Source organism: Strix uralensis, chromosome 1, assembly GCF_047716275.1.
Source record: "Strix uralensis isolate ZFMK-TIS-50842 chromosome 1, bStrUra1, whole genome shotgun sequence".
Lineage (NCBI taxonomy): Eukaryota > Metazoa > Chordata > Aves > Strigiformes > Strigidae > Strix > Strix uralensis.
This window is the reverse complement of record NC_133972.1, coordinates 73622618-73648666: the sequence shown is the minus strand read 5'-3', so window position 1 is coordinate 73648666 and position 26049 is coordinate 73622618. Positions and strand designations below refer to the sequence as shown.

The 26049-nt window shown below is 36.6% G+C and overlaps 1 protein-coding gene across 4 annotated transcripts in view; it reads left to right on the top strand.

Moving 5' to 3' along the window:
* CDKAL1 (CDKAL1 threonylcarbamoyladenosine tRNA methylthiotransferase) overlaps positions 1–26049 on the top strand; it is a 421037-nt gene that overhangs the window by 266817 nt on the left and 128171 nt on the right. For all 4 annotated transcript variants that reach the window (XM_074870845.1, XM_074870828.1, XM_074870837.1 and 1 more), the window contains one exon: positions 6671–6816. In XM_074870845.1, the coding sequence (XP_074726946.1) occupies positions 6671–6816 (146 nt within the window). The remainder of the gene's footprint in view (positions 1–6670; positions 6817–26049) is intronic.

Sequence of the window (26049 nt, the reverse complement as noted above, 5' to 3'; positions counted from 1 at the left end):
GTTTTGGGCCCCTCACTACAAAAAGGACATTGAATTACTCGAGCGTGTCCAGAGAAGGGCAACGAAGCTGGTGAAGGGTCTGGAGCACATGTCGTACGAGGAGCGGCTGAGGGAACTGGGGTTGTTTAGTCTGGAGAAGAGGAGGCTGAGGGGAAACCTCATCGCCCTCTACAGCTACCTGAAAGGAGGTTGCAGAGAGCTGGGGATGAGTCTCTTTAAACCGAGTAGCAAGCGATAGGACAAGAGGGAATGGCCTCAAGTTGCGCCAGGGAAGGTTTAGACTAGATATTAGGAAGCATTTCTTTCCAGATGGGTTGTTAGGCGTTGGAATGGGCTGCCCGGGGAGGTGGTGGAGTCCCCATCCCTGGAGGTGTTTAAGAGGCGGGTTGACATAGCGCTTAGGGATATGGTGTAGTTGAGAACTGTCAGTGTTAGGTTAATGGTTGGACTGGATGATCTTCAAGGTCCTTTCCAACCTAGATGATTCTGTGATTCTGTAAAGTCAGTCCTACTTTAATATTGGAAGCAGGTTGTGATAGGGGTAACAGTTTTCTTATTGTGAAGTATTGTGAAGTATTTTGGTTATGATACCTGTACTGGGAATTACTGTTTTTGTCAGATAAATATAAAAGGCGCTTTACTCTGCAAAGAGGCTCTTTCTGTTCTTGGGTATACAATGTACATCCAGGTTAAGAATCATATCTTGGAGAGAAACATATGTACTTGTTAACTGCAAAGGACAGTTCTTGATATTTCTGTGTTCAAAAGTAACAATCGGGTAGCTAGTGTTTGGTGCTGTGTATTTCCTTGTTTGTGTACTTACTCATGGAGAGCGATGCAACAAACCTCAACTGAAGCTTTGAAATATGAAATAACAGGTGCAAGAACACCTGTTAGCCTGTCCTGATTTTTAAAAAAGATGTGGCAATTTTTCGAAGACATCTAGGTATTTTTGGTATGGCTTCGTTTGGTTTTTAAGAGATTAGGCTTAATACATAGCCACAAGGGAGAAAAAACTGCTTAGCTAGCTAGGGTTGTCTATTTTATGAGGTTGGAAGCAGTAGAGAGATCCCACACCTAGGAGCACAGCTGGGAACAGCTAGGACTGAGCATATGGCTCTCACGGGTAGTTTTCCCATCAGCAAATCACGGCTTGCAGTCTGGTTTATATCCACTTCTAAGGGTGGCCTGAGCTAATACCAATTTTTTTTTTTTTGTAATGTAGAAGGCATTTTTCCCATATGACAAAACAGATATTTGCTTTCCATCTGGCAACCCAAAGATTTGATTTTAAGGTTCAAATTACACTGGTCAGAATTGTGTGGGCTTCTAACTGCTCCAGTGTGACCTCCCTTTATCCTAATGATAGGATAAAGACCTGGGCATAAGTCATGTCATATTACATGGGGTGGAGGTTGCCGCTAAGCTTGCCCATCATATGGCTTCATTATATCTCCCCCACTTCATATACAGATGAGAGGGAGGCATTGCCTTCCAACCAGTGTCCTTGGGGAGGTTTGCAATTATACATCCTACACATTCTTAGGTTTTTACAGCCCCATTACTCATGGGGGGTGGGAAGTGGGGGAAAGGCTCTCTGTTCATTAGTTTCAGCAAAACTGTTATGGGCTTTCCAGACTCGATCATACTGTGTCATCGTTGCCATGCCTGCATCACTAGATCACATCTGTTCCTGAACTGCACTGCAGCAGAGGAATTTATAAAATGGACCACAGCCACTTGATCTTTATCCAAACTGTGCTGGTGGTGGCACCACCGGGCTTCTGAAAGACAACAGTCAGTGGACACCCTTTGTGACGTATCCCAAACTAACATCTGTCACAAGGGGAAAAAGTTTTGAGGGAGTGCCATTTTGTCATGTTTCCATATGGATGAGGGTTTCTTTGGGCTTCACTGCTGGCAGAGGACAAAATCCTTTTGCTAGGAAGCAAGTTATTCAGATCATCATGACTCAAACACGAGGCAGAATTCAAATACTGGATTTTTGCCTACTTTGAGTTAGGGGAAGAAATCACTGTCTGAACAACTTGCTGGTACTGACATAAACATACACAGATATTGACGTTTATTGTCTCTGTGATTCTTTATAGTTTTTCTGGTGTCATTACAAACAGAAGGAGCGATTTTCTGGTTAGGTGATTAAATTTGTGTATTGTAATTGCTAGGATAAAGTATACTGACTAGATAAAGATCTTTCTGGCAATGTGCCTTGTGTTCTGATGTACTTCAGCTGCTAAGAACTGGAAAAAATTATTTCCTGTGTGATCAGTATCCCAAAGGATATTTCACATACATTGTTAGATTCAAAATGTAGACTATTTTTATTTTTTGTAAAGTCAGTTTATGACAAATTGTGCTACTCTTTGACCTTTTTGTTCCTACATGAAGTGTCATTTTTGTGTAGTGCTTCCCTTCATTCATAGACGTGTTACTGGATTCCAGGGGATAAGGGGAAAAGGCAATCAGCTGTTTCAGTCATGCTTAAAGACAGAAATTTTCTTTTACAGTCATATAATTTCAAAACATTGTTCATTCATTGCTTCCAGGTGGAAATAAAATTCTGTACTGCATTTTTCCTTCTAACTGAAATATGTAATTATATCTAGTAATGCAAAATACTTTGTAAAAAAAAAAAATTATATATATGTTTATAAAAAACAACAGGAAACAGATGTTAAGCTTAGAATGTTGAGACACTGTAAAGTACAGTTATGCATTAGCCCGTGATGTCCTTCAAGTTCTCTCTGGGATATTAGCTAATAGTTTTATTAAGTGATGAAATCTAGTATTCTGTGTGCAATCTGTGGTGTGGGAAAATCTTGTCAGCATTGACTAAGTATGACTGTTCAGCGCATAGCTGTAATTTAATCAAACCTCTGTGGTAAAATACCTCAGTGTAGTTTTAGGTATAAGGAGCATAAAAGGTAAGACTGGAACAATTTCACTTTAAAGTTCTGGGTTAGAATGTGATATTTATATCAGAACACTTATGAAGTTTGGAAGATTGATTTATCCACTTTCTGATGTAATCACGCAAAACTTTTGTGTAGTTCATTATTCTGTTTCCTTCTGAACTGCTCACTCAGTTTCTGGTTACAAAAGGTAAATTTAAGAATGGTACTTAAGTGGTACTTAAAAGTGAATGACAGAGAAACAGTGGGTCATCAGGTATTTCTGTCCTCTGTTTGGTTTATGTTAATAATTTGTGTTCTGCTAAATTCACCAAGTTAATAGTTATGATCCTGAAGTACTTGGTGGGAAATTGATTCTGTATCTAAAGCTACACAAAATATACCACATGTGCTTTAAGCACTGAAGTCCTATTGCGTACATTTCTCTATTTTAAGGCATAGATCTGAATCAGAGGACCTACTGATACATATGACAAGCAATTTACTTTCTAAAGAATGCAAGTTCTTTGATATTGAGGGACTGATGTGCATCTTTCTAAAACAAAGTGATGCAGTGGAATAGTCAATAATGGTTTTGAGCTTACATACATGGCTCTTACTGCATACAGGGACCTGTAGTGACAATTGAAATGTTCAGTTAATTAATGCAAGGTATTTTCTGTCCTATTAGTACAGAACCAAGGGAAATTACTCTAAAAATGACAACAGTTGTGTTCTTAATCCTGAAAGATACCGACAACAGTGATTGCAGAAGCTGTATGATTTCTTTTTTAAATGGGGGATAACTAGAAGAAGCAGTTCTGACTAGAGTCTTGTTTAACTATGGCTGCTGAATGCTATTGGTTTAGATCCTCTTACAGGGAGTGTAGTTGAAAGCTCCCTCTTGGCCACATCCTGCTGAAGGAGATCAAATACAAGACCAGCAGGATTCTGCACATTACAGTAAGATAAGCAGCTAGTGGATTTGGGGCTGGTTGGGTGTTTTTTTGAGATCCTCTACATAGGAAAACACTTTTTAGATTTTAGGATTTAGTTTTCACTTCTCATACTTTGCAGCAAAATTTTCATTTTTTAAGGCAAAGAAGAGAGGAAGACAAATGAAACCAACATTTTCATATGACTAGAGAATTTCCTCACTTGTGACTTTAAAAGCCAAAACTTTGTGGTAAAACAAGGTAGTTTCTCATTCTTTACTATGTATGGTGTCTTTAACACAGGTAAATATAAGGTAGTTATGCTTTTTTTTTATTAGTTCATGTTGGTCTCCAATGTGTGACTAGTTTTGTACACAATTTAGAAGTAGCTACTATCATGGAAATAATTAATCCCAATTTTAAGGTTAAAAAGCAACCCTTTAAAAGTAAGTGTTGTTCAGTATGAATGAAAAGGGGAAAGAACAAAATCTTAGATTTTTTTTTTTAAATGTAATATTCCCTGTGTTTGTTTTGAATAGAAGTGTGTTTTTTTCCTGTCAAATGATTCTCAGCCTTACAAAATCTGGAATAAAATAACACTTTTGTAGCTAGAAATTCTAATAGTTTATTACCTTCAAGAAGAATTCACAAAGTAATCGTATATTAAAGAGGCTGTTATTCACAAGATGCCAAATTTGAGAGGAGTGAGAAAGAAATTTTTTTTTTTTCCTATGTTGGAGGGTGAGTTATTTTTAAGAACTTGGCAGATTCAGAAACATCTTATGAAACTTGACTTTTATTGGTTTCTTATATCATAAATCTGGTTTTGAAGATTGAATGAAGTGCTTTGAACTAAGAGATAAGCAGAATAATAGGCTTGTGGTACATAGCTTGGGTTCCAGCCCTTTTGCTATTTCTCATATTTTAGAAACATATTTTATTACTGATAAGCAAAAAAAAAAAAAAAATCACAGATGACTACTAGGATTCTTCCTACAAATTTCATTTACAGTATTTTCTAAAGCTTAGAAGAGGAGGAAAGTTTCCCTAATTTTGTTACTTTATTTTACAGAACTTGCTCTGCACCTTTCATTTTGAAAATATATTCCAGCTAAACATCTAAAATTAGTAAGGGCATAGGCAAATGGTTCCATTTGAAAGGGACACATAAAATTTGTATGGATGCATAGTGGCCTTTTCTTTATTCTTTTATTCATGAAGCCAGCTACCTCCAGCTTCCACTGAGAGCCAGGTTCACTGGGCAGACCTTCTATGCATCGAATTGTATGCCCACCATTATCAGTGTAGTTATTACTGTAATGTTTAGTTTACATACCTGAGATAAAGTCGATATTCCACTGAATAATTAACCACTTCTTAGACATTTATGTAATAGGATCTTAGAAACCTTCAAAACTGCTTTCAGAAGTGATTTGAGAGAGTTCAGGTTTTGGATGCCTATGTTTGTCAGATAAAAGGTGTGCGTTGAGAGAGCAGTTTTTCTTCTTGCTCTTAAACTCAGTGCTTTTAAAAGGCGAGTGCCTGAAAGTTAAAAGGCATGAGGGTGTTTACCTTCTCTTTGAACAATCCAGGCCAACGTTGTAGAAATACAGAGGGAAAATCTAGATGCATGACTAATATTGCTGATTAATGATCTGGAAAGAATTTGTATATAGCTGCAACTTAACAACTAAATCTGGCAGCAGTATGTGTTGTCAGACAGAATATCTATGCTGTCAAAAAACCCAGGAAAAAAACCCAGGTCTGAGTGAGCCTGACTGGAGTGTGCAGAATGCACATAGCAGAAGATCAGGCAGTGCAGCACTCAGTCCCAGGCCGTGTCCTGTACGCTCACTGTGCAGGGAGAAAGGCAAGACCTTAAGTGAAAGCCTGGTTGTGTGTGTAATATGGTTCTTTGTCGTAGTTCATGTATTTTTTGCAGGGTAAAGATTAACATGCTGTATTGTACCATATTGCATAGAATATAGATGCTGTTTTGTCTCAACTTTTAAAAGTATTTAAACCTTCTTGCTAGACTGTATATCCTTGATTGTGTAAATAGTAAAAATGGAAGAAATGTGACCACCATATTCTATTCTCCATCTCATGCTCTGTCACCCTGCCAAGCCTCCATCAGGGGTTTGGTTTGGCTTTGATTTCGGGGTTTGTTTGCATTTTGTGATTACCTTTACTTTGTTTGCTTATTGACCTTTTGTATTTGTACAAAATGTATAACATCCTCTGTCTCTTTTCAAGCTGTCACTCTGCTTTTAGCCACCCGCTGATTCATTCTATGCATTTTATGACCAAACACTTTCAATTTGTGGAGTCTTACCTGAAATAGTACAGGTAACGTTTCAGACCAGTATTGGAGCAGGTTTACAAATGGCCAGATATACCTTAATTAGCAGATGGCCAACGTTAAGGATACTCCAATTAGAGACATTCTCATATTGGTATCTGAGAACTTCTTTGAGAAGAAAGCAGCTAACTCTTGCCATCATCTGAAATTGAAAACAGCTACTGTCTGAAAGCACTGACTTTCACAATACTTTGCCTCTAAAATCTTCTCTTAATTGGATAACCAATACTGTGTAGGGAATGTCATCCCTATCTCAAAAGAAATGCAATCCCATTGCATTTTTCTTATTTTCTTTAAAAACAAAATTGCTTCCAAATATTTTCACCTGGGCCACTGCAACTCAGTATTGTTTGGGTTTCAAAAGTATTACTACTGATACTTACCTATATATTAATTTAAAGGAGTCTTGTGTATTGTTTTCATAATGCTTTAAAGCTTTTTTCTTTTTGAATAACTCTTAGGAAATGGCGAAGATTCTCAGTCATCCAAGAGTATATGCTTTTCTGCACATACCAGTCCAGTCTGCCTCTGACAGTGTGCTCATGGACATGAAAAGAGAATACTGCGTGGCAGACTTCAAACAAGTAGTGGATTTCCTTAAAGAAAAGTAAGTCTGCTAACATTTGAGAAAATAACAGTGTTGGGTTTTTTGCAATGTCAAGAACATGTGGCTGAAAACACAATTACTTGCAACTTCATAATTAAGGTATGAAAAAGAATGAGCTTCTTTAAGCTCTCAAAGTCTTCGAGTTTTCTTTAAGCCCCTTGATGTGGTTTGCCCCTTTACTTGAGCTTTTATAAGCATCTTAAATCTCTGCGTGACATGCTTTTAATTTGTCAATATATTCCTAATCTTTTTCAAATAATACATTCTTAAATTATTTCTTAAACTACTATATATAGACTGCTTGAAGTTGAAGTTATTGAAGTCCTCTTTAATGTGGCTTTTGAGCACTGTGTACTTTGTGTACTGGAGATGATCCAGCTCCAGTGAATGTGTATGGGTTGTTTGTGTTGGGTTTGGTTGTTTTTTTTTTAAATAAGTATTTTATGTCCTATAGCTGATGCACATTTACATCAATATAGTAATAATCTAATCTTGCTTATGGGACTGATGATTTCTAGGATAATTTCAAAATTATTTCCCTTAACAGGAGAGCTAATGGTCAGAAATAAAAGTGTATCATAATGTGTTTGCTTGCGCTGACCAGAAGATGAATGCTACATTCACCTACAAAGCTTTTGTAACTGCAAGTAATAATTTAATATCCAAGGAAGTATTTTCTTAGCTTTTAAAATGTAATAGTGACATATTTTGATGGATATATCTGCACCGATTGTCCTAAAAATAGGAAACTGGAGAATATTTCTGTCACCTTGTTTGGCTACTTTCTCTCTTATTCTGCTTTTTTTTGTTTGTGTGTGTGCTTGTTTTAATGAGTTAAGGGCAGTGGAGTTTGTACCTTTGACTCTTAAATTGCATTAAAATACTTGTACATAAAAGAATCAGATATTCATGATCATTTTCGTAATCCATTTTTCATGTTCATTGAAAAATCCAGCATTCTAGCTATGTAAAACATGTCATGCAAGAGCTGCATATGTAAGAAAGCAAAGCACATTGTTACTATTTTGCAAACTGTATGTGTAGTTTATAGGACACTCCTATGCATCTAGGACAACTGATGGAAATGGAGCTGCTTGTCTTCATACAAGTTGATCGGTCATTAATTTTCCACCCTTAACAGTGCACATGAATTCTTGGCACTTAATTTTCATGTGACTATGGGTCAGTGTTAGTTTTTAATTAACAGATATATTGTATTCCCATCTATCTTAAGTGGGAACTGTGTCAGTTTATGTCTTAGTTGACTTGAAGCTGATTCATTATTCTCTTCAGTAGTTTTAGCATTGGCAGCTATTATCATAACAGCAGCTGGATTTTCGATAATCTACTATAGCTGGCACATGTTGGGGCATATGGGAATTTATTAAATCATTCAGCTCTTGCACACAGAAAAGAATGAATTACTTAATATCCAAATTTAAAACAGCTGGTCATTGAATATACAGTAATCTATGACATACGTCTTTTTCCACGGGCTTTTTTGTAGTGAACTTAACAAGGAAGAAATAATTGGTTTGATGTCTTAATTTTAAATAATAATAAACTTTATTTATCCTGCTTATTAAGAAACTACCAAATTATCTAGTAGTTCCTGTTAGAAAACAGCCTCCAAATATTAAGATGGAAAATTCTTTGTACCATATGGCAGCAGGATGAGGAAGCTATGCAAGGCAGAGAAAATGTTTTGGATATTTGAACATGCGCACATCTGTAAAATGAATTTATTTTTTTTTTGCACTTAAGAGCATAGTGTCTTCATTTGTAGTCTCTCCTCTTATGGCAGCAGCCAGCTATTACATTCCCATACAGATATTCCCATAAAGATCTCAGCACAAAGTTTGCCAGGACTTAACAATGCTGCAGACAACTCCAGAGCCCAGAGCCAGTATAGCTAAAATTAAATATGTGTTTGAACTACTTTAATAGCCAAAAGGGATTATTTCCATCTTCCATTTATCAAAAAGGAAAAATAAAACGAAAGTAGAACCCCCTATATCTCATTTCTCTATTGCTAGGGCCATAAAGTCATCTAGGAGCTTCCTATGCAAAATGTGCAGGGTCTTATCAGTAGATTCCAAATGGCGCTTTCCTCTCTAAAACGTGACATCTGCTCTGATAGTATCTTCAGTTAAAACTCTATTAAACCAAAAATTGTATAGGCTGACTTGCTGTAGAAGTAAAGCCACACATCGAGAAATTATATGGTTATCAGTTAAGTGCTTAATAACTTCAGTTCAAACATCTAAGCAAATAAAAATGAAGTACAGCAAGTGAAAAATGAAGGGAAAAATGAAAAGAATGAGCCATCTCATCTTTTTGGTTTTGGAACCCCAAAGATACCAGAGTGATTCCTGAATCTTTCCTTTCTCAATCAGGCCAACAAAAGACTCTGGGAGTGACTTCTCCCAGAAGAAGGAGCAAATGCCTTTCCTTCCTTTGGAGAGCCAGGAGTGATTGCAGAGGTATCTCCTTCTGAGAGTGAGGATTTTTTTATATCCTGCTGAACACAGAATGCCTTACAGAGAAGCTAGAATTCTCCAAAGTGATTACTTTTTGTGTTGAAACTCACTTTTAAAAGAATGGAGCGTTCTAGTCCCTCTGAGACTGTAAAGTTAGACATGTCACTTTTTTCTTGTCTTTGAGAACTCTTTCTTCAGGCAGGAACCCTAGAAATGAACTTTAAAAATTAATATTGATGTTCTAGTACAGTCTTTTGATATGCAACACTTTGGTTTTTTGAGCCACTCTCCCCAGCCAGGTTGACAACATTTTTGGTTTATTAAGAAGATTATGAAATTGTATAGAATATAATGTCAGAAACACAAATCCATGAGACTGAAAAACTGAACTACAGCTGTCTTGTTCTATACTTTTTTAGAAACTCCTTCTTTGATATTTTGCACTTTTTTGCACTGAAATTTCAGTAAATTCAAGTATTCAGAAAAATACTGTTGTGCAGTTGATTGGTCAGTAGCTGATCTACATATATGTGTGTATATATAGATATATTTACTGGGGATTTATTTGTAAACTATTCTAGAGAGCAACAGCACAATGGAAATGAGGATGTGCTGATTAATTTAGAAGGGGATCCTGTACAATTTGCACATAGTCTGTAGGGACTAGGGACTAGTGCCCTAGTCCGTAGTCTTTAGGGACTAACACAGTAGTCTGGAGGGACTATTTGCAAGACTGATTCCTGCATGAGATATTAATTTCAATGTGTTCGCAACTAAATACAGGATCTTTAGAAACTGCTGCTTAGTGAATTTAATCCAAAGACCAATTTAGTCTTATATCAGAAAGTCTTTTAATTGTGGTGTCATTATATCAAAATGTGAGTTGTTTTTCAAGTGATCTCAACTTTCAAGATTCATCATAAATTATATTTCTGAAAGGTGATGTTTGTAGTTGCAAAAAGAGCAAGACTGCTTTAATTATCTCAAAGTTTTGAAACTTAATCCCTTGAAATTTACTTTTGATGATAAAAGCAAACAATTAGAATATATTTCAGTTAAAGAAACCTGGTATCTGAATATCATATTCTGTAATTGCTTGAATAATCGGTAGTATGAATATATATACCCATTAAAAAATCCTTAGACTGGTAATGTTTTCCAAATTTCTTGTTTGCTGTTATTGACCATACTATATTCTCTTACCTTTCTGGTTTGTGAAGTGATTATGTTGTTCATCAAAGTTTATATTAACCTTTCCCTGTAACTGCCACTTGATAAGAGAATTGTAAAACAAAAATCTGGATGAATAAAAAAGTAGGGAAATTTACAACTAGGCTAAAACACTATGCCTCTCTGTTTTGGGAAACAGCATAATGCTGAGGAAAAGCTGGGTTTGTCTCCTCGTTTGTTTTTGTTTGTGTTCTGACATAGAATATTAGTTGTGGGTGGCTGCTGCTGTTCACTTGAGATTGTCTCATAATTCATACTGGAAACTTCTGAGCTTTCCAGTATCATCTGAAAGCTGCCAGAGGGGAGAGCAGCAGAGCTGTCAGGCAGAAAGTTCTGGGTTTTGCACTATTTCTCTCTTCTCCTTTAAAATCAGACCTACTAGTAAGCCTGTCCTAGCCTCTTCTACTTTTAGTGGTAATCAAGTATTGATTTTTCAGCATATGTAGATACATAATTACATGCAGTTGGAAAAAGGAAATCAAGGACCAGAAGTAAATGAGTGCAGAGGAAAATAAACCGCAAGCTTGGAAGGGGATTAATCACTCGGGTGTGAACTCAAATCTTAGTTGCCCAGCAGTTACAGACAACTGCTGAATGTCTGAAGAAACTGAAGATACTGTCCAAATTGAGCGAAGGTGTTATATAGTCCTTTGGGACAGCTGGCTTCAGGGAGCCTCTCTTCTTCCCTGTTGCTTTACAAGGAGTCAAGCCAACAAACGGTAGCTTCAGCAGTTTCCTTGGCCACCTCTTAATTTTGTTTTGAAGGATTTGGGGGGATTCAGCAGGGACTGTCTTGTGTTTCTTTTGATCTGCCGTGACTTTTGTCTCTTTTGTTGCAGTGGCAGCCAGGCTGCATCTGCTCCGATGTTTAGACAGGCTGCTTCCAGGTAAAATAGTGTGACTGGGAGCAAAGTGGATTCAGCCGCTGTGTCCTCCCAATCGTGCAGCATATCCATGTTAGTCTTAGGTTTTACAGCAATATTTGAGTGTCTGAATGAAACTATTCAGTCAGCTTTCTCAATATGATTTTGTCCAGTATGTTTCAGTATGGCTGCTCTTGCCTTTCTGAGCAATTTCACAAGTAGTAATTTGTTTCCCAGGTTCAAGTCTTCTGTTGTGACCTTGTTCTTATTCTGGGCATTATAACACATACCATAAAAGCTTATGTGGGCAATCAGCTGTTTATCATACTCTCTGTCTGTATTTCTTATGTAAACAAGTATATTTCCATCCAGAAGTCTTCTGCTTGAAAACTTCTCTGTTTTCTCATAGCTATTTTTTGACTGATGAACAGGGAAGAAATACCTTCCCAAAAGCTTGTTTCTATATACTGTTTTTTGGTTGATCAAGAAAATTCTGAACGCTGTAAATAATTTGTAGCTGTAAATAATTTTCTTCTGAAAGATGTCCATATAAGTAAGGTCCTGAATATTATTAAGTCCAGATTGAAAGATAAATGCCTAAATGAGTCGTCATCAAATTTGCAGCTATTCCAGATTTTGAAACTATCCCAGGCCTTGTGGCAGTAGTATTGTCTTTATCACATTATCGTAACGGTTATTGAAACTAGACTAGGCAAACAAATAGAATAATCTTAAAATAACCATTTGCTATTTCTGTATACATTTTTCTACTCACTTTCAAAATGCGGGTAATTATTAGGGAGACTATAACAGCTCCCTCACTTTTTTTACAGCATTAATGTAATTCATTTTCTTTCTGAAAATGCGCTTTTATTACTCAGACATTGTTGAGCTCATTTTGCAGATGTGCAAATCGTGGCCCTAACAAACCGTGACAAGTCTTTCAGATTTAGGCTTTTTTTAATGGGTTTTAGTACATCTGTTCTGTCAGTCTAACTACTGCAAATGCAAATGTCATCTGTTTAAAATCCTTATGATGTTTTCTGCTAAGAAATTGCTGAGTGTATTTGGTACTTATCTGTAATTTTATACCTCAGTCTCGAGACTCTTCTCTGTCTTTTGTCTGTACTTGGGAGTCTGAACTAATCACTTTACCAAATGTGTCTCTTTTTTGGTGTTCTAAATGAATTGAGTGTCTGTAAAAAGTATTGAATTAGCACCAAAAACTAAAATGTGGGGTTTTTTCACCAAACACACATAGCATGATTCTCATAATTAGATCTGTTGCCACTTTATAAATTACTAGTCACCATTTCATAGCATAGTCTTTCATGCCAAATGCATCAAGAATATTAGAGTTTTCTGGAATACAGGCTTTTAGTTACTCTGTTGCTTGTATGTCAGCATGGTGGCTGCCAGAAGGGCATGCTTTTTTTCTACTTTTGGTGGTCTCACATGCTTTGCAAAGTGTGACTATTGAACCCTTTCTGTAACAGTGCTGGAGGAAAACATCACTTGCTGGAAGGTGAGCTAAAACCTGCATCTGAAATTGGGGTAATGTGGAAATTGCATTAGACTTGTTGTGGTTGTTATTTGTAGAACTTTATTATAGACACTTAAATCTGTTAATAATGAGTTAGCTGCGGCTCATCTGTATTGAACAACATGAATATTTGTCAAGTTCATTGTACAGCCTTCACTTTCTTATATGTGTGTATAGATAAAGAAATTATTAAAGTCTCTGGCTGTATGACTGAAAAGAAACAGCCTTCTGGTAATTATAGCTTGACAGAAGTCTTACGAAAACACACAGGGTATAGCAAAAGTTTTAATGACAGCAATCTCCAGAAGTTCAGATTTTCTTTTTTTAGAATCTTAAAGAGCAACCAGAACCATTTACCTTGAAATAGTGTGACTTTTTCCTACTTGGAACACTGGTTTGTGTCTTACTGTACAACGATTTATTTACTCTAAAGAGTATACAGATAATGGTGTAATGGGTTCTCTGAACTTTTGAGGATGTTTTCATAAAAGTAGTTACTTACTTTTTTTGCTTAGTCATGTACCCATGAGAAGAGTTGGGAATAAAGACTGTGGAGTATTTTTATACTAGATTCTGTGCTTAATAACTGTAATTAATATGAGAGACAAGCTTTTTGTTACCATAAGATTATTTTTTTTTTAAAGAAACAAATATTTGATGTTTCACTGTTATGCTTATCCTTGCTTACCTCTTTCTTCCAATTGTTTCTTCCAACCAACTGAATTCAAGTTTAAATGACATTGTAAAATGCATGGGCCTAGAACTATTCCATAAGGAATGTGACTGAGTCAACTTGGAGGATATAACACATGTTGTAGTATGGGTATAACTAATTAAAGGTAGTACAAAAATGAGAAATATAGAACTGGGTTTAAAAAAAATGAACAAACCAAACAACTCTGATATGTGTGGTAAAATAATGCTAAAATCCTATTGGAGGTATCTCTTCAACAGTTCACAGCGCTCACTTTCAAAAGCTGTCTTTCTTAAAGAGAATCATACCTTTTTTGAGCAGTAGAATTGGAGCTTCAATGCACAACATGGTAACAGTACCCTTTGTAATAAAGAGGTACTTGGTTTTTGCATCTGCATATCCTACAGCTGCAGTATGTTACCCAAATTCACAGTAAGAGTATGGCTGCAGTCCCCATTTTCCTGTGGCTTACTCTGTTACCCGTACATCTGTCAGACTTGTTCATGTGCTGATCACACATGCAAATACTGAAGTCCAAATTGAGTCATGCAATGTGATGTTAACATAAAGTGTTTCTAAAGTTACAGACTGCTTTGAAGATGAGATGGCTCTAAATGAAACGTCAACCTACTTATTTTTTGAGAAGGTACTCTTTAGGAAACTATGATTTCAAAATTTCTATATGCTCTGTAGTTTTTGGTATGAAGTCTCTTCAGCTTCTGGAGCAGTTCAGTTCTGCATACTGTCCTGTTTAAGCAGGATGTGCATGATGTTCCTGTTTTACAGAATTTTCATCTAAATACACATTTTTCTGGAGATAGAGAATCATTGCAAGGGAGATGGCAGGTTTCTGGCTCTCCTGCCGCAGTTTCACTCCTGTAGATATGTGTAGAAACTGGAGGGGGAAACCTGGGCAATAAAGTGGCCAGGATGAGCACAGCTTGCTGAGTGCAGGTTTAATGGGCACACAGGGCACTCACACTTCACATGCTTTGAGGTCAACACTGTGACATTCTGCTTTGGCCAAAGTTTGGAGGAATAATTTTTTGAATGGTTGCTGGAGAGAGAAGATATGCCCCCTTATTAAATGTAAAAATTATTTAGTCTTATTACTATACTTGTCATAAAATTTGTCTTACTTTTTTTACTGAATATAACTAGTAAAGTTGTTTGGAGTGATACTTTCTGTATATAGTTATGGTTAGGCTTTTCTTTTTCTGGGCAGTCTTATCTGCAGTTTTCTTCTGCAAAATCCTAATGGGAGTCTTGTTAGATGATAGAGTAGGAATTAGTAATGTGCATTGAATTCCCAGTTAAGAAATCTTAAGTGTAGCAAGATGTTATCTTTTTTCTTTTTTCTTCTCACCCTGAAGGCATGTGAATGTGGTTTTTTGGAAGTAATGATATCAAATCTGTCATAAGGTTAAAAGAAAGAAATTGTAAGCATCATGCTGTATTAGAAATGAATCATCTTGAAACATTTAATATTTATGATTTTTAAATGCTTGGGTTTACTTACTGAGATACTATATTACTCTAGTATTTTAAAACACAGTAACTAAAACCACTTCTTTGTTTTTTTCTGTATAAATATCTCCATTGTGTTTCAATGTCTGGGTCAGAACTTAGAATGGAGTTGGGAGGAGTCTTAATTTGTTTTTAAAGCAATAATAACTTAAATTTATGTTTGTTTAATAACAGATTGATTTGACCTGTAATTCTCATTTTACTTTGCTCATGAGTTTTTAAGCATATCCAAACATATGTTAAAATATTTAAGTATTTATTGTGTTAGCATATCAGTATACATACAAATCCAAGACTCATCATGTGTACACCTTATAGTGCAAAGATATGAAAATTCTGATGATGGTATTCAATTTTCAGATTTGATACATTAAAATTAAATATTCATTTACATGTGTACATTTTTCTGATTTTCAGCATGGTATTATGTAATAAATGAATTTTGTAAGCCATTATTTTGATCATATAGAACAATATGGAACAAGAGAATTTTTGATGAAGGTGGTAGTTGGCCAGCTGATAAGCGCTGATTGAAGTTATCTTTGTGTCAAGCTTTCAGGGAAAATACATTGGAATGAATCATTGAAGAAATAAAAAATGCAGTACTTCTGTAGCTGAGCAGTACCTTTAATGGTTATTTCTTTAACCCTAAAATGCTTAAATGAAGAAAACTAGTAAGTGGAAATCTGCATAAGTTGTTAAAGCTCTTTAGAAGGGTACCTATACAATTAAAACACCATTGCATGCAGGAGACCCAATAATTCTGCTACCCAGAAGTTTTCTGTATACATCTGTTCAGGGACTATGATACAGGTTACTTTGGGGAAGCTCAATTTTGTGTTCATGTGCATTTTTTTATTGGTTTGTAAATTGTACTCATGAGTTGATGATTCACCTCTTTATAATGAGAATGAAATTTATAGTTATAAACTCCTTATTTGTTACATGGCAAAGTAATCACAAACCCAACGTTTTAAAAGGTTTGTGCATAAGAGTAATGACAGTAGCGGATGAAGGTCTATTTTCCACAACTGAATCGCTTATCTCATGCACTTGTAATTTTTTGGTCTTTATATTTTACTTCTCATCGTGGTGTAAAACTCTCATTTTGTTCAGTAGACAAAATTGCCACAATACAGCTGTTAAATTACTTCATAACAGGAAGACGATATTGCAAATATGGTCATATGTAAAGGCACAAGAAACAGTGTAAAGTCTGCTCAGTCCACTTACCAGAAAATTGTGATTCAGATGCAAGTTCAAGCTGCAAAATAAGTTATTGTGTCCAAGCACCTTATACGTAGGGGAATATAAAGCTAGTGTCTCTATTTCTTCTGAAATCTGGAGAAAATATATATTGGCAAAACCCACAGGTCATATAAATTAATTGTCTTCTGGCTTGCTGTGTCAGATGCCTCCCTGCCTGGCCTTCGAATGAGCTGTGACCCTTAGCAAGAGAGACAACTTCTGAGATCAGAACGTGATTCCATACAGACTCGCAGTCAGCTTGAGGGTAATAGCTTTTGGACAATACTAACCCCAACAGATTTGAATCAGTCTCCTACAAAAAGTTTCGTATTAAAAACAAATACTGATTTCTCTGAACTATTTATTTCCATTGAAGGATTTTTGTTGAGTCAAATTTCAGCATAAGCCTTCAACTTTCAGAAGCGGTAAACATCACATCTGAAAATTGGGTCATGTGGTTGGTTGGAGTTGTATTCCTGAATCTGTATATGTACGTCCCACCGTTACTAGTCACAGTTACTTCTTAGGGCCAGTGCTTGGTCAGAGGAGATCTGCTGTCTGTCAGTGACTGGCTGTTTCCAAGACACTGCAGAGAGAGACAGACAGACGGACTATGGGTTCAGTTTTGAACAACAGACTGGCGTGATTTCTCTGCAGTAGTGGGATCGCCACTGCCACACTGTTGACTTAAGTTTTTGGGAGTACTTGACTCACATACTCAATCCTAAAAATTACTAAGGCAGCCAGGTGAACTCTGAACTGTGGCCAGCAACTATTTTTCCATGTAGCATATTCTCTTGGGCCTCCCCCACCTCTGCTAGGCCGTACGTAGAAACAGTGTTTATAACACTGAACGCTTGAAGAACCAGACTTCTGTTTCATTTCACCTATGTCTGTCATTTATTGTGTACCCACATACTTTGGCATGGGGGACAATAAAATGCAGTGCTTTGTTTAGTAGTGCTAATTTCAGTTTGTGTGATTGTTGACACTGATTGTAAAATGCTAACAGCTGGGAAAAAATGTAGGAGTAGAGATTCTTCTGTTTTAATGGTACAATACTTCAAAATGTTTACTGTTTCATAACCAGAACAAGCAAATAGAGTTTCTGTTAAATCTCCTTCTAATCTTTACTTCCTTCCTGTTTCTTTATTTACTTGATATTTTCCTTTAAATAGTTCTTGTAATGCTAGGCTATAGCCATGGTGTAGCATAATGTATTTTACAGTCAGCCAAGAACGATGGCTTGGGAGTTTTGTGACAGCTTTGTATCAGCCACTGGGGTCTACATATGAATTTGAGTCCAAAGCTTACTTTTACTGCAGTTTATTATGATCTTATGTGATAATTGGAATAGGTGAGAGGACATAGGCAAAAGAAAATTGGAATTTAATACACCAAAGTGGAAAATGCAGGGGGTGTTTTGGAGTTTTTTGGTTTTTTGTTTGGGTTTTTTTTTGTTGTTGCTGCATTTAGTAAGAACAATAAATATGCCTTAATTTTGTGTGTGTTGATATATAAAATGAACATTGTGGGTGCAGCAGTGCATTGTAATTTAAATGTTGTGGGAGAGAAGTTTTCGTTAACCAATGTAGTTAAATATAGTACTATAGTACATATCAACAGAAATATGTTTAAAATTATTTGTAAATGAAACCCCATAGAGTCAGGAACTAATCTAAATTTTGGGCATGATTTTGTGACTTTTTTCAGCATTATACTTGGATGCATGCTTATCACTTAATTTTAATTCACTTAATTTTAATTAAACATCTAAACATTTGACTGTAGTCACAAATTATGAATTTAAACACAACAATAATATTAACTGTGCCTCAAGGTCTTCTAAGACTAGAAGAAGTAGAACATGTTTTAGAAATCTGATCCTCAGTGCAGAAGCTCTTATAACAAAACTTTAAAAGCTGGCTTGAAATGTTAAAGTATATTTAAATCACTAAAATAGATATTACCTAAAGTGGTTTTCTGTATCTTTGAAACAAGAAGAGATACTTTCTAGCCCTAGTTTGCAGAGCAGTGTTTTACAGTGCAGAGCACTACTTCAGCATTGACAACTTTGTGTAATTGAAGCTAAATATCCTTGTGAGTCATTCCACTTCCTAATCAGTGTTGTTCACACGTGCTGTAGAACAGGGAAACAAAGTTTAAAATATTTGGCTTTTTAATTTTATTTATTTATCTGCTTTCTTTATACACTTTAACATGTACCCATGCATGCGTGTATAATCTTTCCTTAGTTTTTATGTTGGGGCCTGCACAACTGTATGTATGTACCTGGGAGACTGTTGAGAGTCAAGGTTTATATCTCACACAGCAGAAGGTAATTTTAACCTTGTGTTCTCCCATGGGTGTATGCCGGTGATCCCTGGACAGTTAACATTAATTAGAAATTAGCAGGGAGCAATTGTGCTTCCCCTGAAGGATCATTTTTAGCACAAATTTAAGATGAAAGAAAATGAGAAGCTGTGTTACTGCCACTCATTTGGATTAATTTCTTACCTCCTTATGATGGTAAATTATCATCAAATACTTGTTAAACTCCCGAACAAAACTGTTATGAGATTTGTTGGCATTTTTTGAATATTAACTACTTTGAAGCATTCTGAAATTTAACTACTTTCACATCTTTTGCTTTGTATTAATCCCTCTCAGCACATATCATCTGAACAGAATATAGGTTAAAATTTACTGTTTAATTTTCCATATTTTTTTGTCTGTCCTAATAAGCAGGACAGTTCAAGTCTGAATACAAGCTGGTTTAGAAACAGGATTGTTCTTCCACTCAGTACATATCTGATTCAGCCCATCTGATCTAAAAATGGTAACAGGTCATAGCTACCGCTACCAGTGTTCTGTCAACTTTTCTGTATATTAGATCTAGTTTTTAACTTGAAACAGGGTGACTATATATCAGTATAAGACATTAAAAAAATTGGAGCTACAGGCATAAAAGCAATTCATACAAATTGAAACAGTTCCCAAACTATGGATTCACAGTAAAAATCGGAAATACAGATAATTAGAAAATGTTACATATAATGGAGAAGTTTATATGGGTGGCTTAATTCAAAATCCAGTGGACACAGTAAACAAAAGTTATAATGAATGATGTAATTTTACCATTAGTAACTGAATTTTTGTACATTTGCCTTTCCAGATCACTCTAGATTTATGACATAGCATATCTCCTCCCCTGCAGCAGTGCAGGGGGATGGGGAATGGGGGTTGTGGTCAGTTCATCACCCACTGTCTCTGCCGCTCCTCCCTCCTCAGAGGGAGGACTCGTCACACTCTTCCCTTGCTCCAGTGTGGGGTCTCTCCCACGGGAGACAGTCCTCCATGAACTTCTTCAATGTGAGTCCTTCTCATTGGTTGCACTTCTTCACAAACTGCTCCAGCATGAGTCCCCTCCACATGGTGCAGTCCTTCAAGAACAGACTGCTCCAGTGCAGGTCCCTCCTGGGGTCACAAGTCCTGCCAGCAAACCTGCTCCATTGTGGGCTCCTCTCTCCACAGGTCCTGCCAGGAGTCTGCTCCAGCACAGGCTTCCTACAGGGTCATAGCCTCCTTTGGGCGTCCACCTGCTCCGGTGTGTGGTTCTCCACTGTAGGTGGAGATCTGCTCCACCGTTAACCTCCATGGGCTTCAGGGGCACAGCCTGCCTCACTGTGGTCTTCACCATGGGTTGTAGGAGAATCTCTGCTCCCGTGCCTGGGGCACCTCCTCCCCCTCCTTCTTCACTGACCTTGGGGTCTGCAGGGTTATTTCTCTCACATGTTCTCGCTCTTCTTTCCAGCTGCAGCTGCTTTTGCACAGGGTTTTTTTTTCCCCTTCTTAAGTATGTTATCCCAGAGGTGCTACCACCACTGGTTATGGACTTGGCCTTGGCCAGCAGTGGGTGTGTCTTGGAGCCGGCTGGCATTGACTCTGTCGGACATAGGGGAAGCTTCTAGTGGCTCCTCGCAGAAGCCACAGCTGTAGCCCCCCCGCTACCAAAACCTTGCCACACAAACCCAGTACACCCTTCTGCAGAAAAAAGTCATTGCCATTTATCATGACCTACTTTGGACTTTGGTGAACAGAGTAGTGCTTTGCCAGAGTATTTCAGTGGTGTACAGAAAATGTCTGTGTTGTCTGGTTTTTGTCTTCAAAAATGTTAAAATTTGATGTAAGATCAGACATGATTGTGTTAAGATTTACGTTCCTGATTGGTTTATGTCTTAAATAATCTGTAGAGTTACGTGGTAATAAGATGTAAGATGATTTTGTGCTGTTGGCTGCCTAAGATTACTTAGTCATACTTTCTACAGAATGCAAAATTATTTTGAGTTATTTTGAGGGCTTTCATCTTAGGCTAAAGTCTGTCTTTTAACATATGTTTTCACAAAATACAGATTTTACTTGACAGTATTAAAGTGAAGCACAGTAATTATCACATTAAGTGAGATAATCTTTTCATCTTTTCATTAATAATGCAAATAAAGATTTTATTTTTTTTTCCCCAAGGAAAATGTTCAGCTAATTCTTTAGAACAAAAAATTGCTTCATTGGTTGAACTAAACATGCATTCAAACTATGGTTATGTTTATGCAACAGTAGTGGCTGGAGATTTTTTTTTATTCTTTTTTGTAATGTAGCATCTGTAGGGGATATGCTCCAAGCCTCCTGTCCCTTGTATAGAGTCTGCACAGAAAGTAATTGTTCTTTCAATTTTACTTCTGGTTAAGTTATAGCATCCTGCTTTCACCTGTTAACTCTATCACAAAAACTTGTTTCATGTTCACTTTAAATCCTCTTCTAATACTTCTGATGAATTCTTTTTATTTATTTACATTTTCATTTTTAAAGTTCTAGCCTGAGGTTTGTCCTATGGGTTTTTTTTTCCTTGGAACAATAACGTAATTTCTGACCTGGTATAGATTTGACTTTTTCTATTTGCCTCAAAATGCTTTTTTTAATTTTCTGGTGGACGTTCCTTTATAAATAAATAAACTGCCTTTACTTTGAGGAGAAAAGCATTGCATCTAAATATCCTATCTTTCTGATAATTGAGCCCTAAGCCAGAAACTCACAGTGGCATCTTCAGAGAATTTACTTCCTAAATTCAGTGTATTTCTTTGTCAAGGAAATCACTCATAGTCCAAGTTCTCAATTACTCCAGTAGCACCTGCATTGGTTCCACAGAAAGCCAAACTCGAGGACTTTGATGTAACTGCAAGGTGCAAGAGTGTATGTTGTCTTTATGCAGTTTTCTACCAAGTTCCTGAGACTTGAAGAAGGCCCAAAGAAATGTTGTCACAATGGGAAATGGTATCTTTGCAAGTTTAGTAGACACTCATAGCCCATGGCTATACTGAGATCCCATTGTTGGACACTACAGGCTGCCATAGGTAATGCAAAATTATCTTTTTCACTAAAATAAGTTTCTTCTGGAATTATCAGATGTGTTTCTGGTGCATAGCATTTTAAAATCTTGCACCTTTCTATCCACCTGTCCACGAGTACGATGGGGTTTAGGCCTTTCGGTATCTTTTGGGAGTTCACTACCATCGTTGTCTGTGAAGACAGCTTGTTCTTTAGCTGGAAGGAAAAAGGGGATTTATGCTCTAATGGTTGAGTCTCCTTTTGTTGTTGTTTTGCATAAAGGCAAGGTAACGCATGTAGCATTTCTGAAGTCCTTCTCCAAGGTAATTTCAACCTTTTAGTTATTTTAGGAAAGTCAGTGTGCCCTGATTTTTTTCTTAAACCTCATGCTTTCCTTTACAGATGCTTATTTTGTGTCCTGCCTACGTTTTACCTTCTGAGTGTTAGGTGAGAACCCTGAAGAGCAATCCATGAACTCCTTGTATCCAGTGATGAAGAGTTCAGACAGGTTAGCAGACTGCTCAGAGTCTCACAGTAGATGAAAGGAATATTACAAAGTCATGAATAGGGATCACCTGCTTCTTCAACAGCTCCTTCAGTTAGACCTTACACAACTATGGTCTGCATCATACTTTTCTATTTTTTATATGCGAAGTGGAAGCTTCACTTACAGCTTTGCTAAGTGCTACCCTATTGAGGAGGCTGCCTAGGAGAAAGCTGCATTTGCCATAGCTCTCCTTCAGTCTTGGTTCATTTAGAGACTCAATATGCCTTTCTTCAGACTTTCCATGTTCTTGGATTATCTACACTGACTGCAGGCAGTCCAGCTGAAGAACCCACATCATTTACTTACCCATAACTGTTTTTACTTTGAGATTGCTATCTACACATCTAACCCTTCAATTTCACTGTGTTTCTAGAAGTCTTAATTTGTGGATTCTGTCTTTGAGAGGAACTGAGTAACGCCTGTTACTACATCATCTGCTGACTGAAAGAGGCAGGCCTGAAGGATGTTCCTTTGGATACTGCTGTCATAATAAGCGCCATAGTTGAGAGTGCCTGCATATACCACTGTGCAATTACATGTAGTCTCTAAAGTGGTGTATAGGTAGCTAACTTGTCTTTGTCTTCACTCTAGAACATGGCTGTTTTGTTATTTTTTTGTGATCAGCAATCCAGATGCCAAAGAGATTGTAATTTTTTTTTTGTTTTCAATATTCAGTTTTCCCCAGAAGGGTGAAATATTAACACTTAACCCTATTTTTAGGCTGAAAACTGAGGTATTTTCTACAAGAAAACACAAGTGTCCTAGAAATTGAGAACTGTGAAATGAAATAAATATTTTCAAACCGTGTTCTTTTCAGATAAGGTAAAACCCTATAAAAACCTTTAATGAGATGCTTAACTACCCTGTCTTCTACTCAGCTGTAAACCCAACCTACTGAAATCCCTGGAATTTCAGTGCTGGCACTGAAAGTAGGGGAAGGGAGGTGTTGTGAATTATAAAGGCTTACAGTAGATCACAGAGGATGAAATATTTTCCATTAATGGATTCAAGAGTAAATAGATTCTAAAGATACGTGGGTTTTTTCTACCTACTTAAAATGTCTGTACCTGCTACGCACATGAAAGAAGCATTTTCAGAATGCTGGTACATAGGTGGCAGCTTTGCATTAGTTACTTAATATCCTCTACATAATAAATGAGCTTAAATTGTCTGAGATACAGCTTGTTTCATCCTCAATGACCCTGATTTGCCACTTCCTTTTATACCATATCTTCTGTTTTTCTCGAAGTTGAAAGGCCAGCATCCATGTTAGGCCCACCAAGTTATACCCAGACACTTGATTTCAGCTTGGGAATTTACAGTGTTTGCACCTATGTCGTGAAAAGTCCATCTTTCTGCCTAAGAATTCTTCATGTCTTATGTTAGTATTGCAGAGCCAAAAGGGTACCATTGTGCCTGGCAGGCATTTGGCAGACTTTCCACGTTCTTTAACTGATGCCCAAAGGCCATCGTGGAACATTATGTGATTTCATAAAATTGATTCCAGTGTCATGGTCTGAATGCAAACACTCCTGTTTCCACTGAATTGATTCGATTCTATTTTTGTGTTCTAATATCTCTGTCTCATAGTATGCATATTTTATAAAATTATTCATTACATTTAAGTAGACTTTGACAAGGAGAGTTCATGGTAACTATTAAATTCAAGCTTGTCTTCAGCTTGCAAAATGGAGTATATATAAACACCTCATTCCATTCATTTGAAACGTTGTTCAGTCTTTCAATATTGATTTAGTTTAATTCTGCAGCTTAAGTCTGCTTCGGTAGTAACAAGTGAGTAAGAAGTTTGTCAGCACTTGTTTCAGGGAGGTTTTTTCCCCCTGCAAATTTTAATATGATTCTCTGATTAGAATGTTGGGAACCACAAAAATGGCATTTGTTTCATCTCTGTCAGTCTCACTATCAAGGTACTCTCTCTTTGTTTCTGTAACTGTCTCTCTAGTAATAAAAGTTTTCCACTTTTCCTTTATCGGAACTGTTACATTTGATATTGCCGTCGAAGGACATCACTGATGTCCTTTTATAATGATGGTTTTAGACTTTTTCAATTCTGTTCCATCTCTTGTATAAAATTTTGTTAGTATTGCTTTTCTGACTTTTACCAACTCTTTGGGGATTTCCTAAAGTTATAATTTTCCTCCATGCAAGACTGATCCCAGTTCTTCAGCAGTTGCCTTACTCCATGCTGTTTCTCATTTCCTTTTCGGTAGTAATCATCCTGCCTAATCTTCTAATTGTGGGAGCCTCAGAGGCTATGTTTGGGTTCTGTGACCATGTACCAGGTCTTTCTGTCTTACCATTTCAGGATATAAGAAAATCTGTTTCCCTTAATCTTCTGATATTAATCCTGTGCTTTGAATCCAGTTGGTAAACCCAATTGGTAGTGATCCTATCTCCTATCTGATTACATATATTAATCTGTGAGAAAATACATTATTTTTCTAAGCTACATCTTTATTCATCATCCACGGCTATTAAATTTACCTGAAATCTTGTTCCCTAAATACAGTTTTCATACATTTCACCTATTCCATTTTTAATGGTTTAGTAGTGCAACAGAGCTTTGTTGTTTGAATTATGTTTGTCATAATTTGAGTGCTGTCATGTTTCAATTCTTCGTAAAACATAATCTTAATTTTGTCTTTGTTTCTTCAGTGATAACAGTATATTGTTGATTTTGTGCTAATTCTCTTTTAACCTTTGGTTGTAGATTTGTTCACTGGTAGGTCAAAGCAGGTAACTACTCACAATGTCAAATTTCCTTAATAATTATTTCTCCACAGCATGAGTTTGCTAACTTGACAAGATCGTTTTCCACCTATTTTACTTCTTTAAAATGTGATAACACATTTACACTGTGTCTGCTCCACTGCAATATGGAGGACATCTGACACCTAGAAGCCCAAAATATTTCAGGTGCCCATCTTCCAATCTTCTGTTTGACTAGCTGAGATGGTTTGATTTATCTTTTCCAAACTTTTAAATTTTATTTGGACTTCATTTATAGCTTTGGGTTTGTGGGGTAAAAGATAGTAAGCTGATATCTCTCCTCATACTGATGTGCACTATTCCTCTTAAATTTGTCTGAAATGTTTTGGATTTTCTCGTGTAGGGAGTCTACCTTTAGGCAGCAAAGCTACTGCTTGAATGACTTTGACAGTTGTGGCTGTGTACAGCCTGTCGAAGTCAGTCCTTCAAAAAGGCACCTGAACCTATACGTGTTTAACAGTCCTTCATTTTATTTAAAGTTTTTGAACGTGACAAAATTTGCCGTTGTCCTGATAACAACATTGTAAACCATGCTAACTGTAATTTTTAAGGCATCTGCAACTTAGTGACACATTGAAAGTGAAATAGTTCACTGAACTGAACAGAGATAAATGGGTAGAAGCATCCCTGAGGCAACTGTGTCTATTGAATTTGTATTGTTTTAACTTTGTCATTGAGAAACTTAACAGTCTACATTTAAAATATCATCTTTTTTCCCTCCTGACTTTATGATGTCCTGTATGTGTATTTCTGGGTGTGTGTTTGCATCTGAACATTCGTTTTCAAAACTTTTCAAGGAATGCATGTATGAATTACTTCCATTGACCCCAAAGTACTAAACTGGTTTTACCTTTCACAAAGGAATGTTCTTAAATTACTGGTAATTCTAGACAAAGGAGACTGTTTCCAAAGTGTTAAGAACAAAAAGT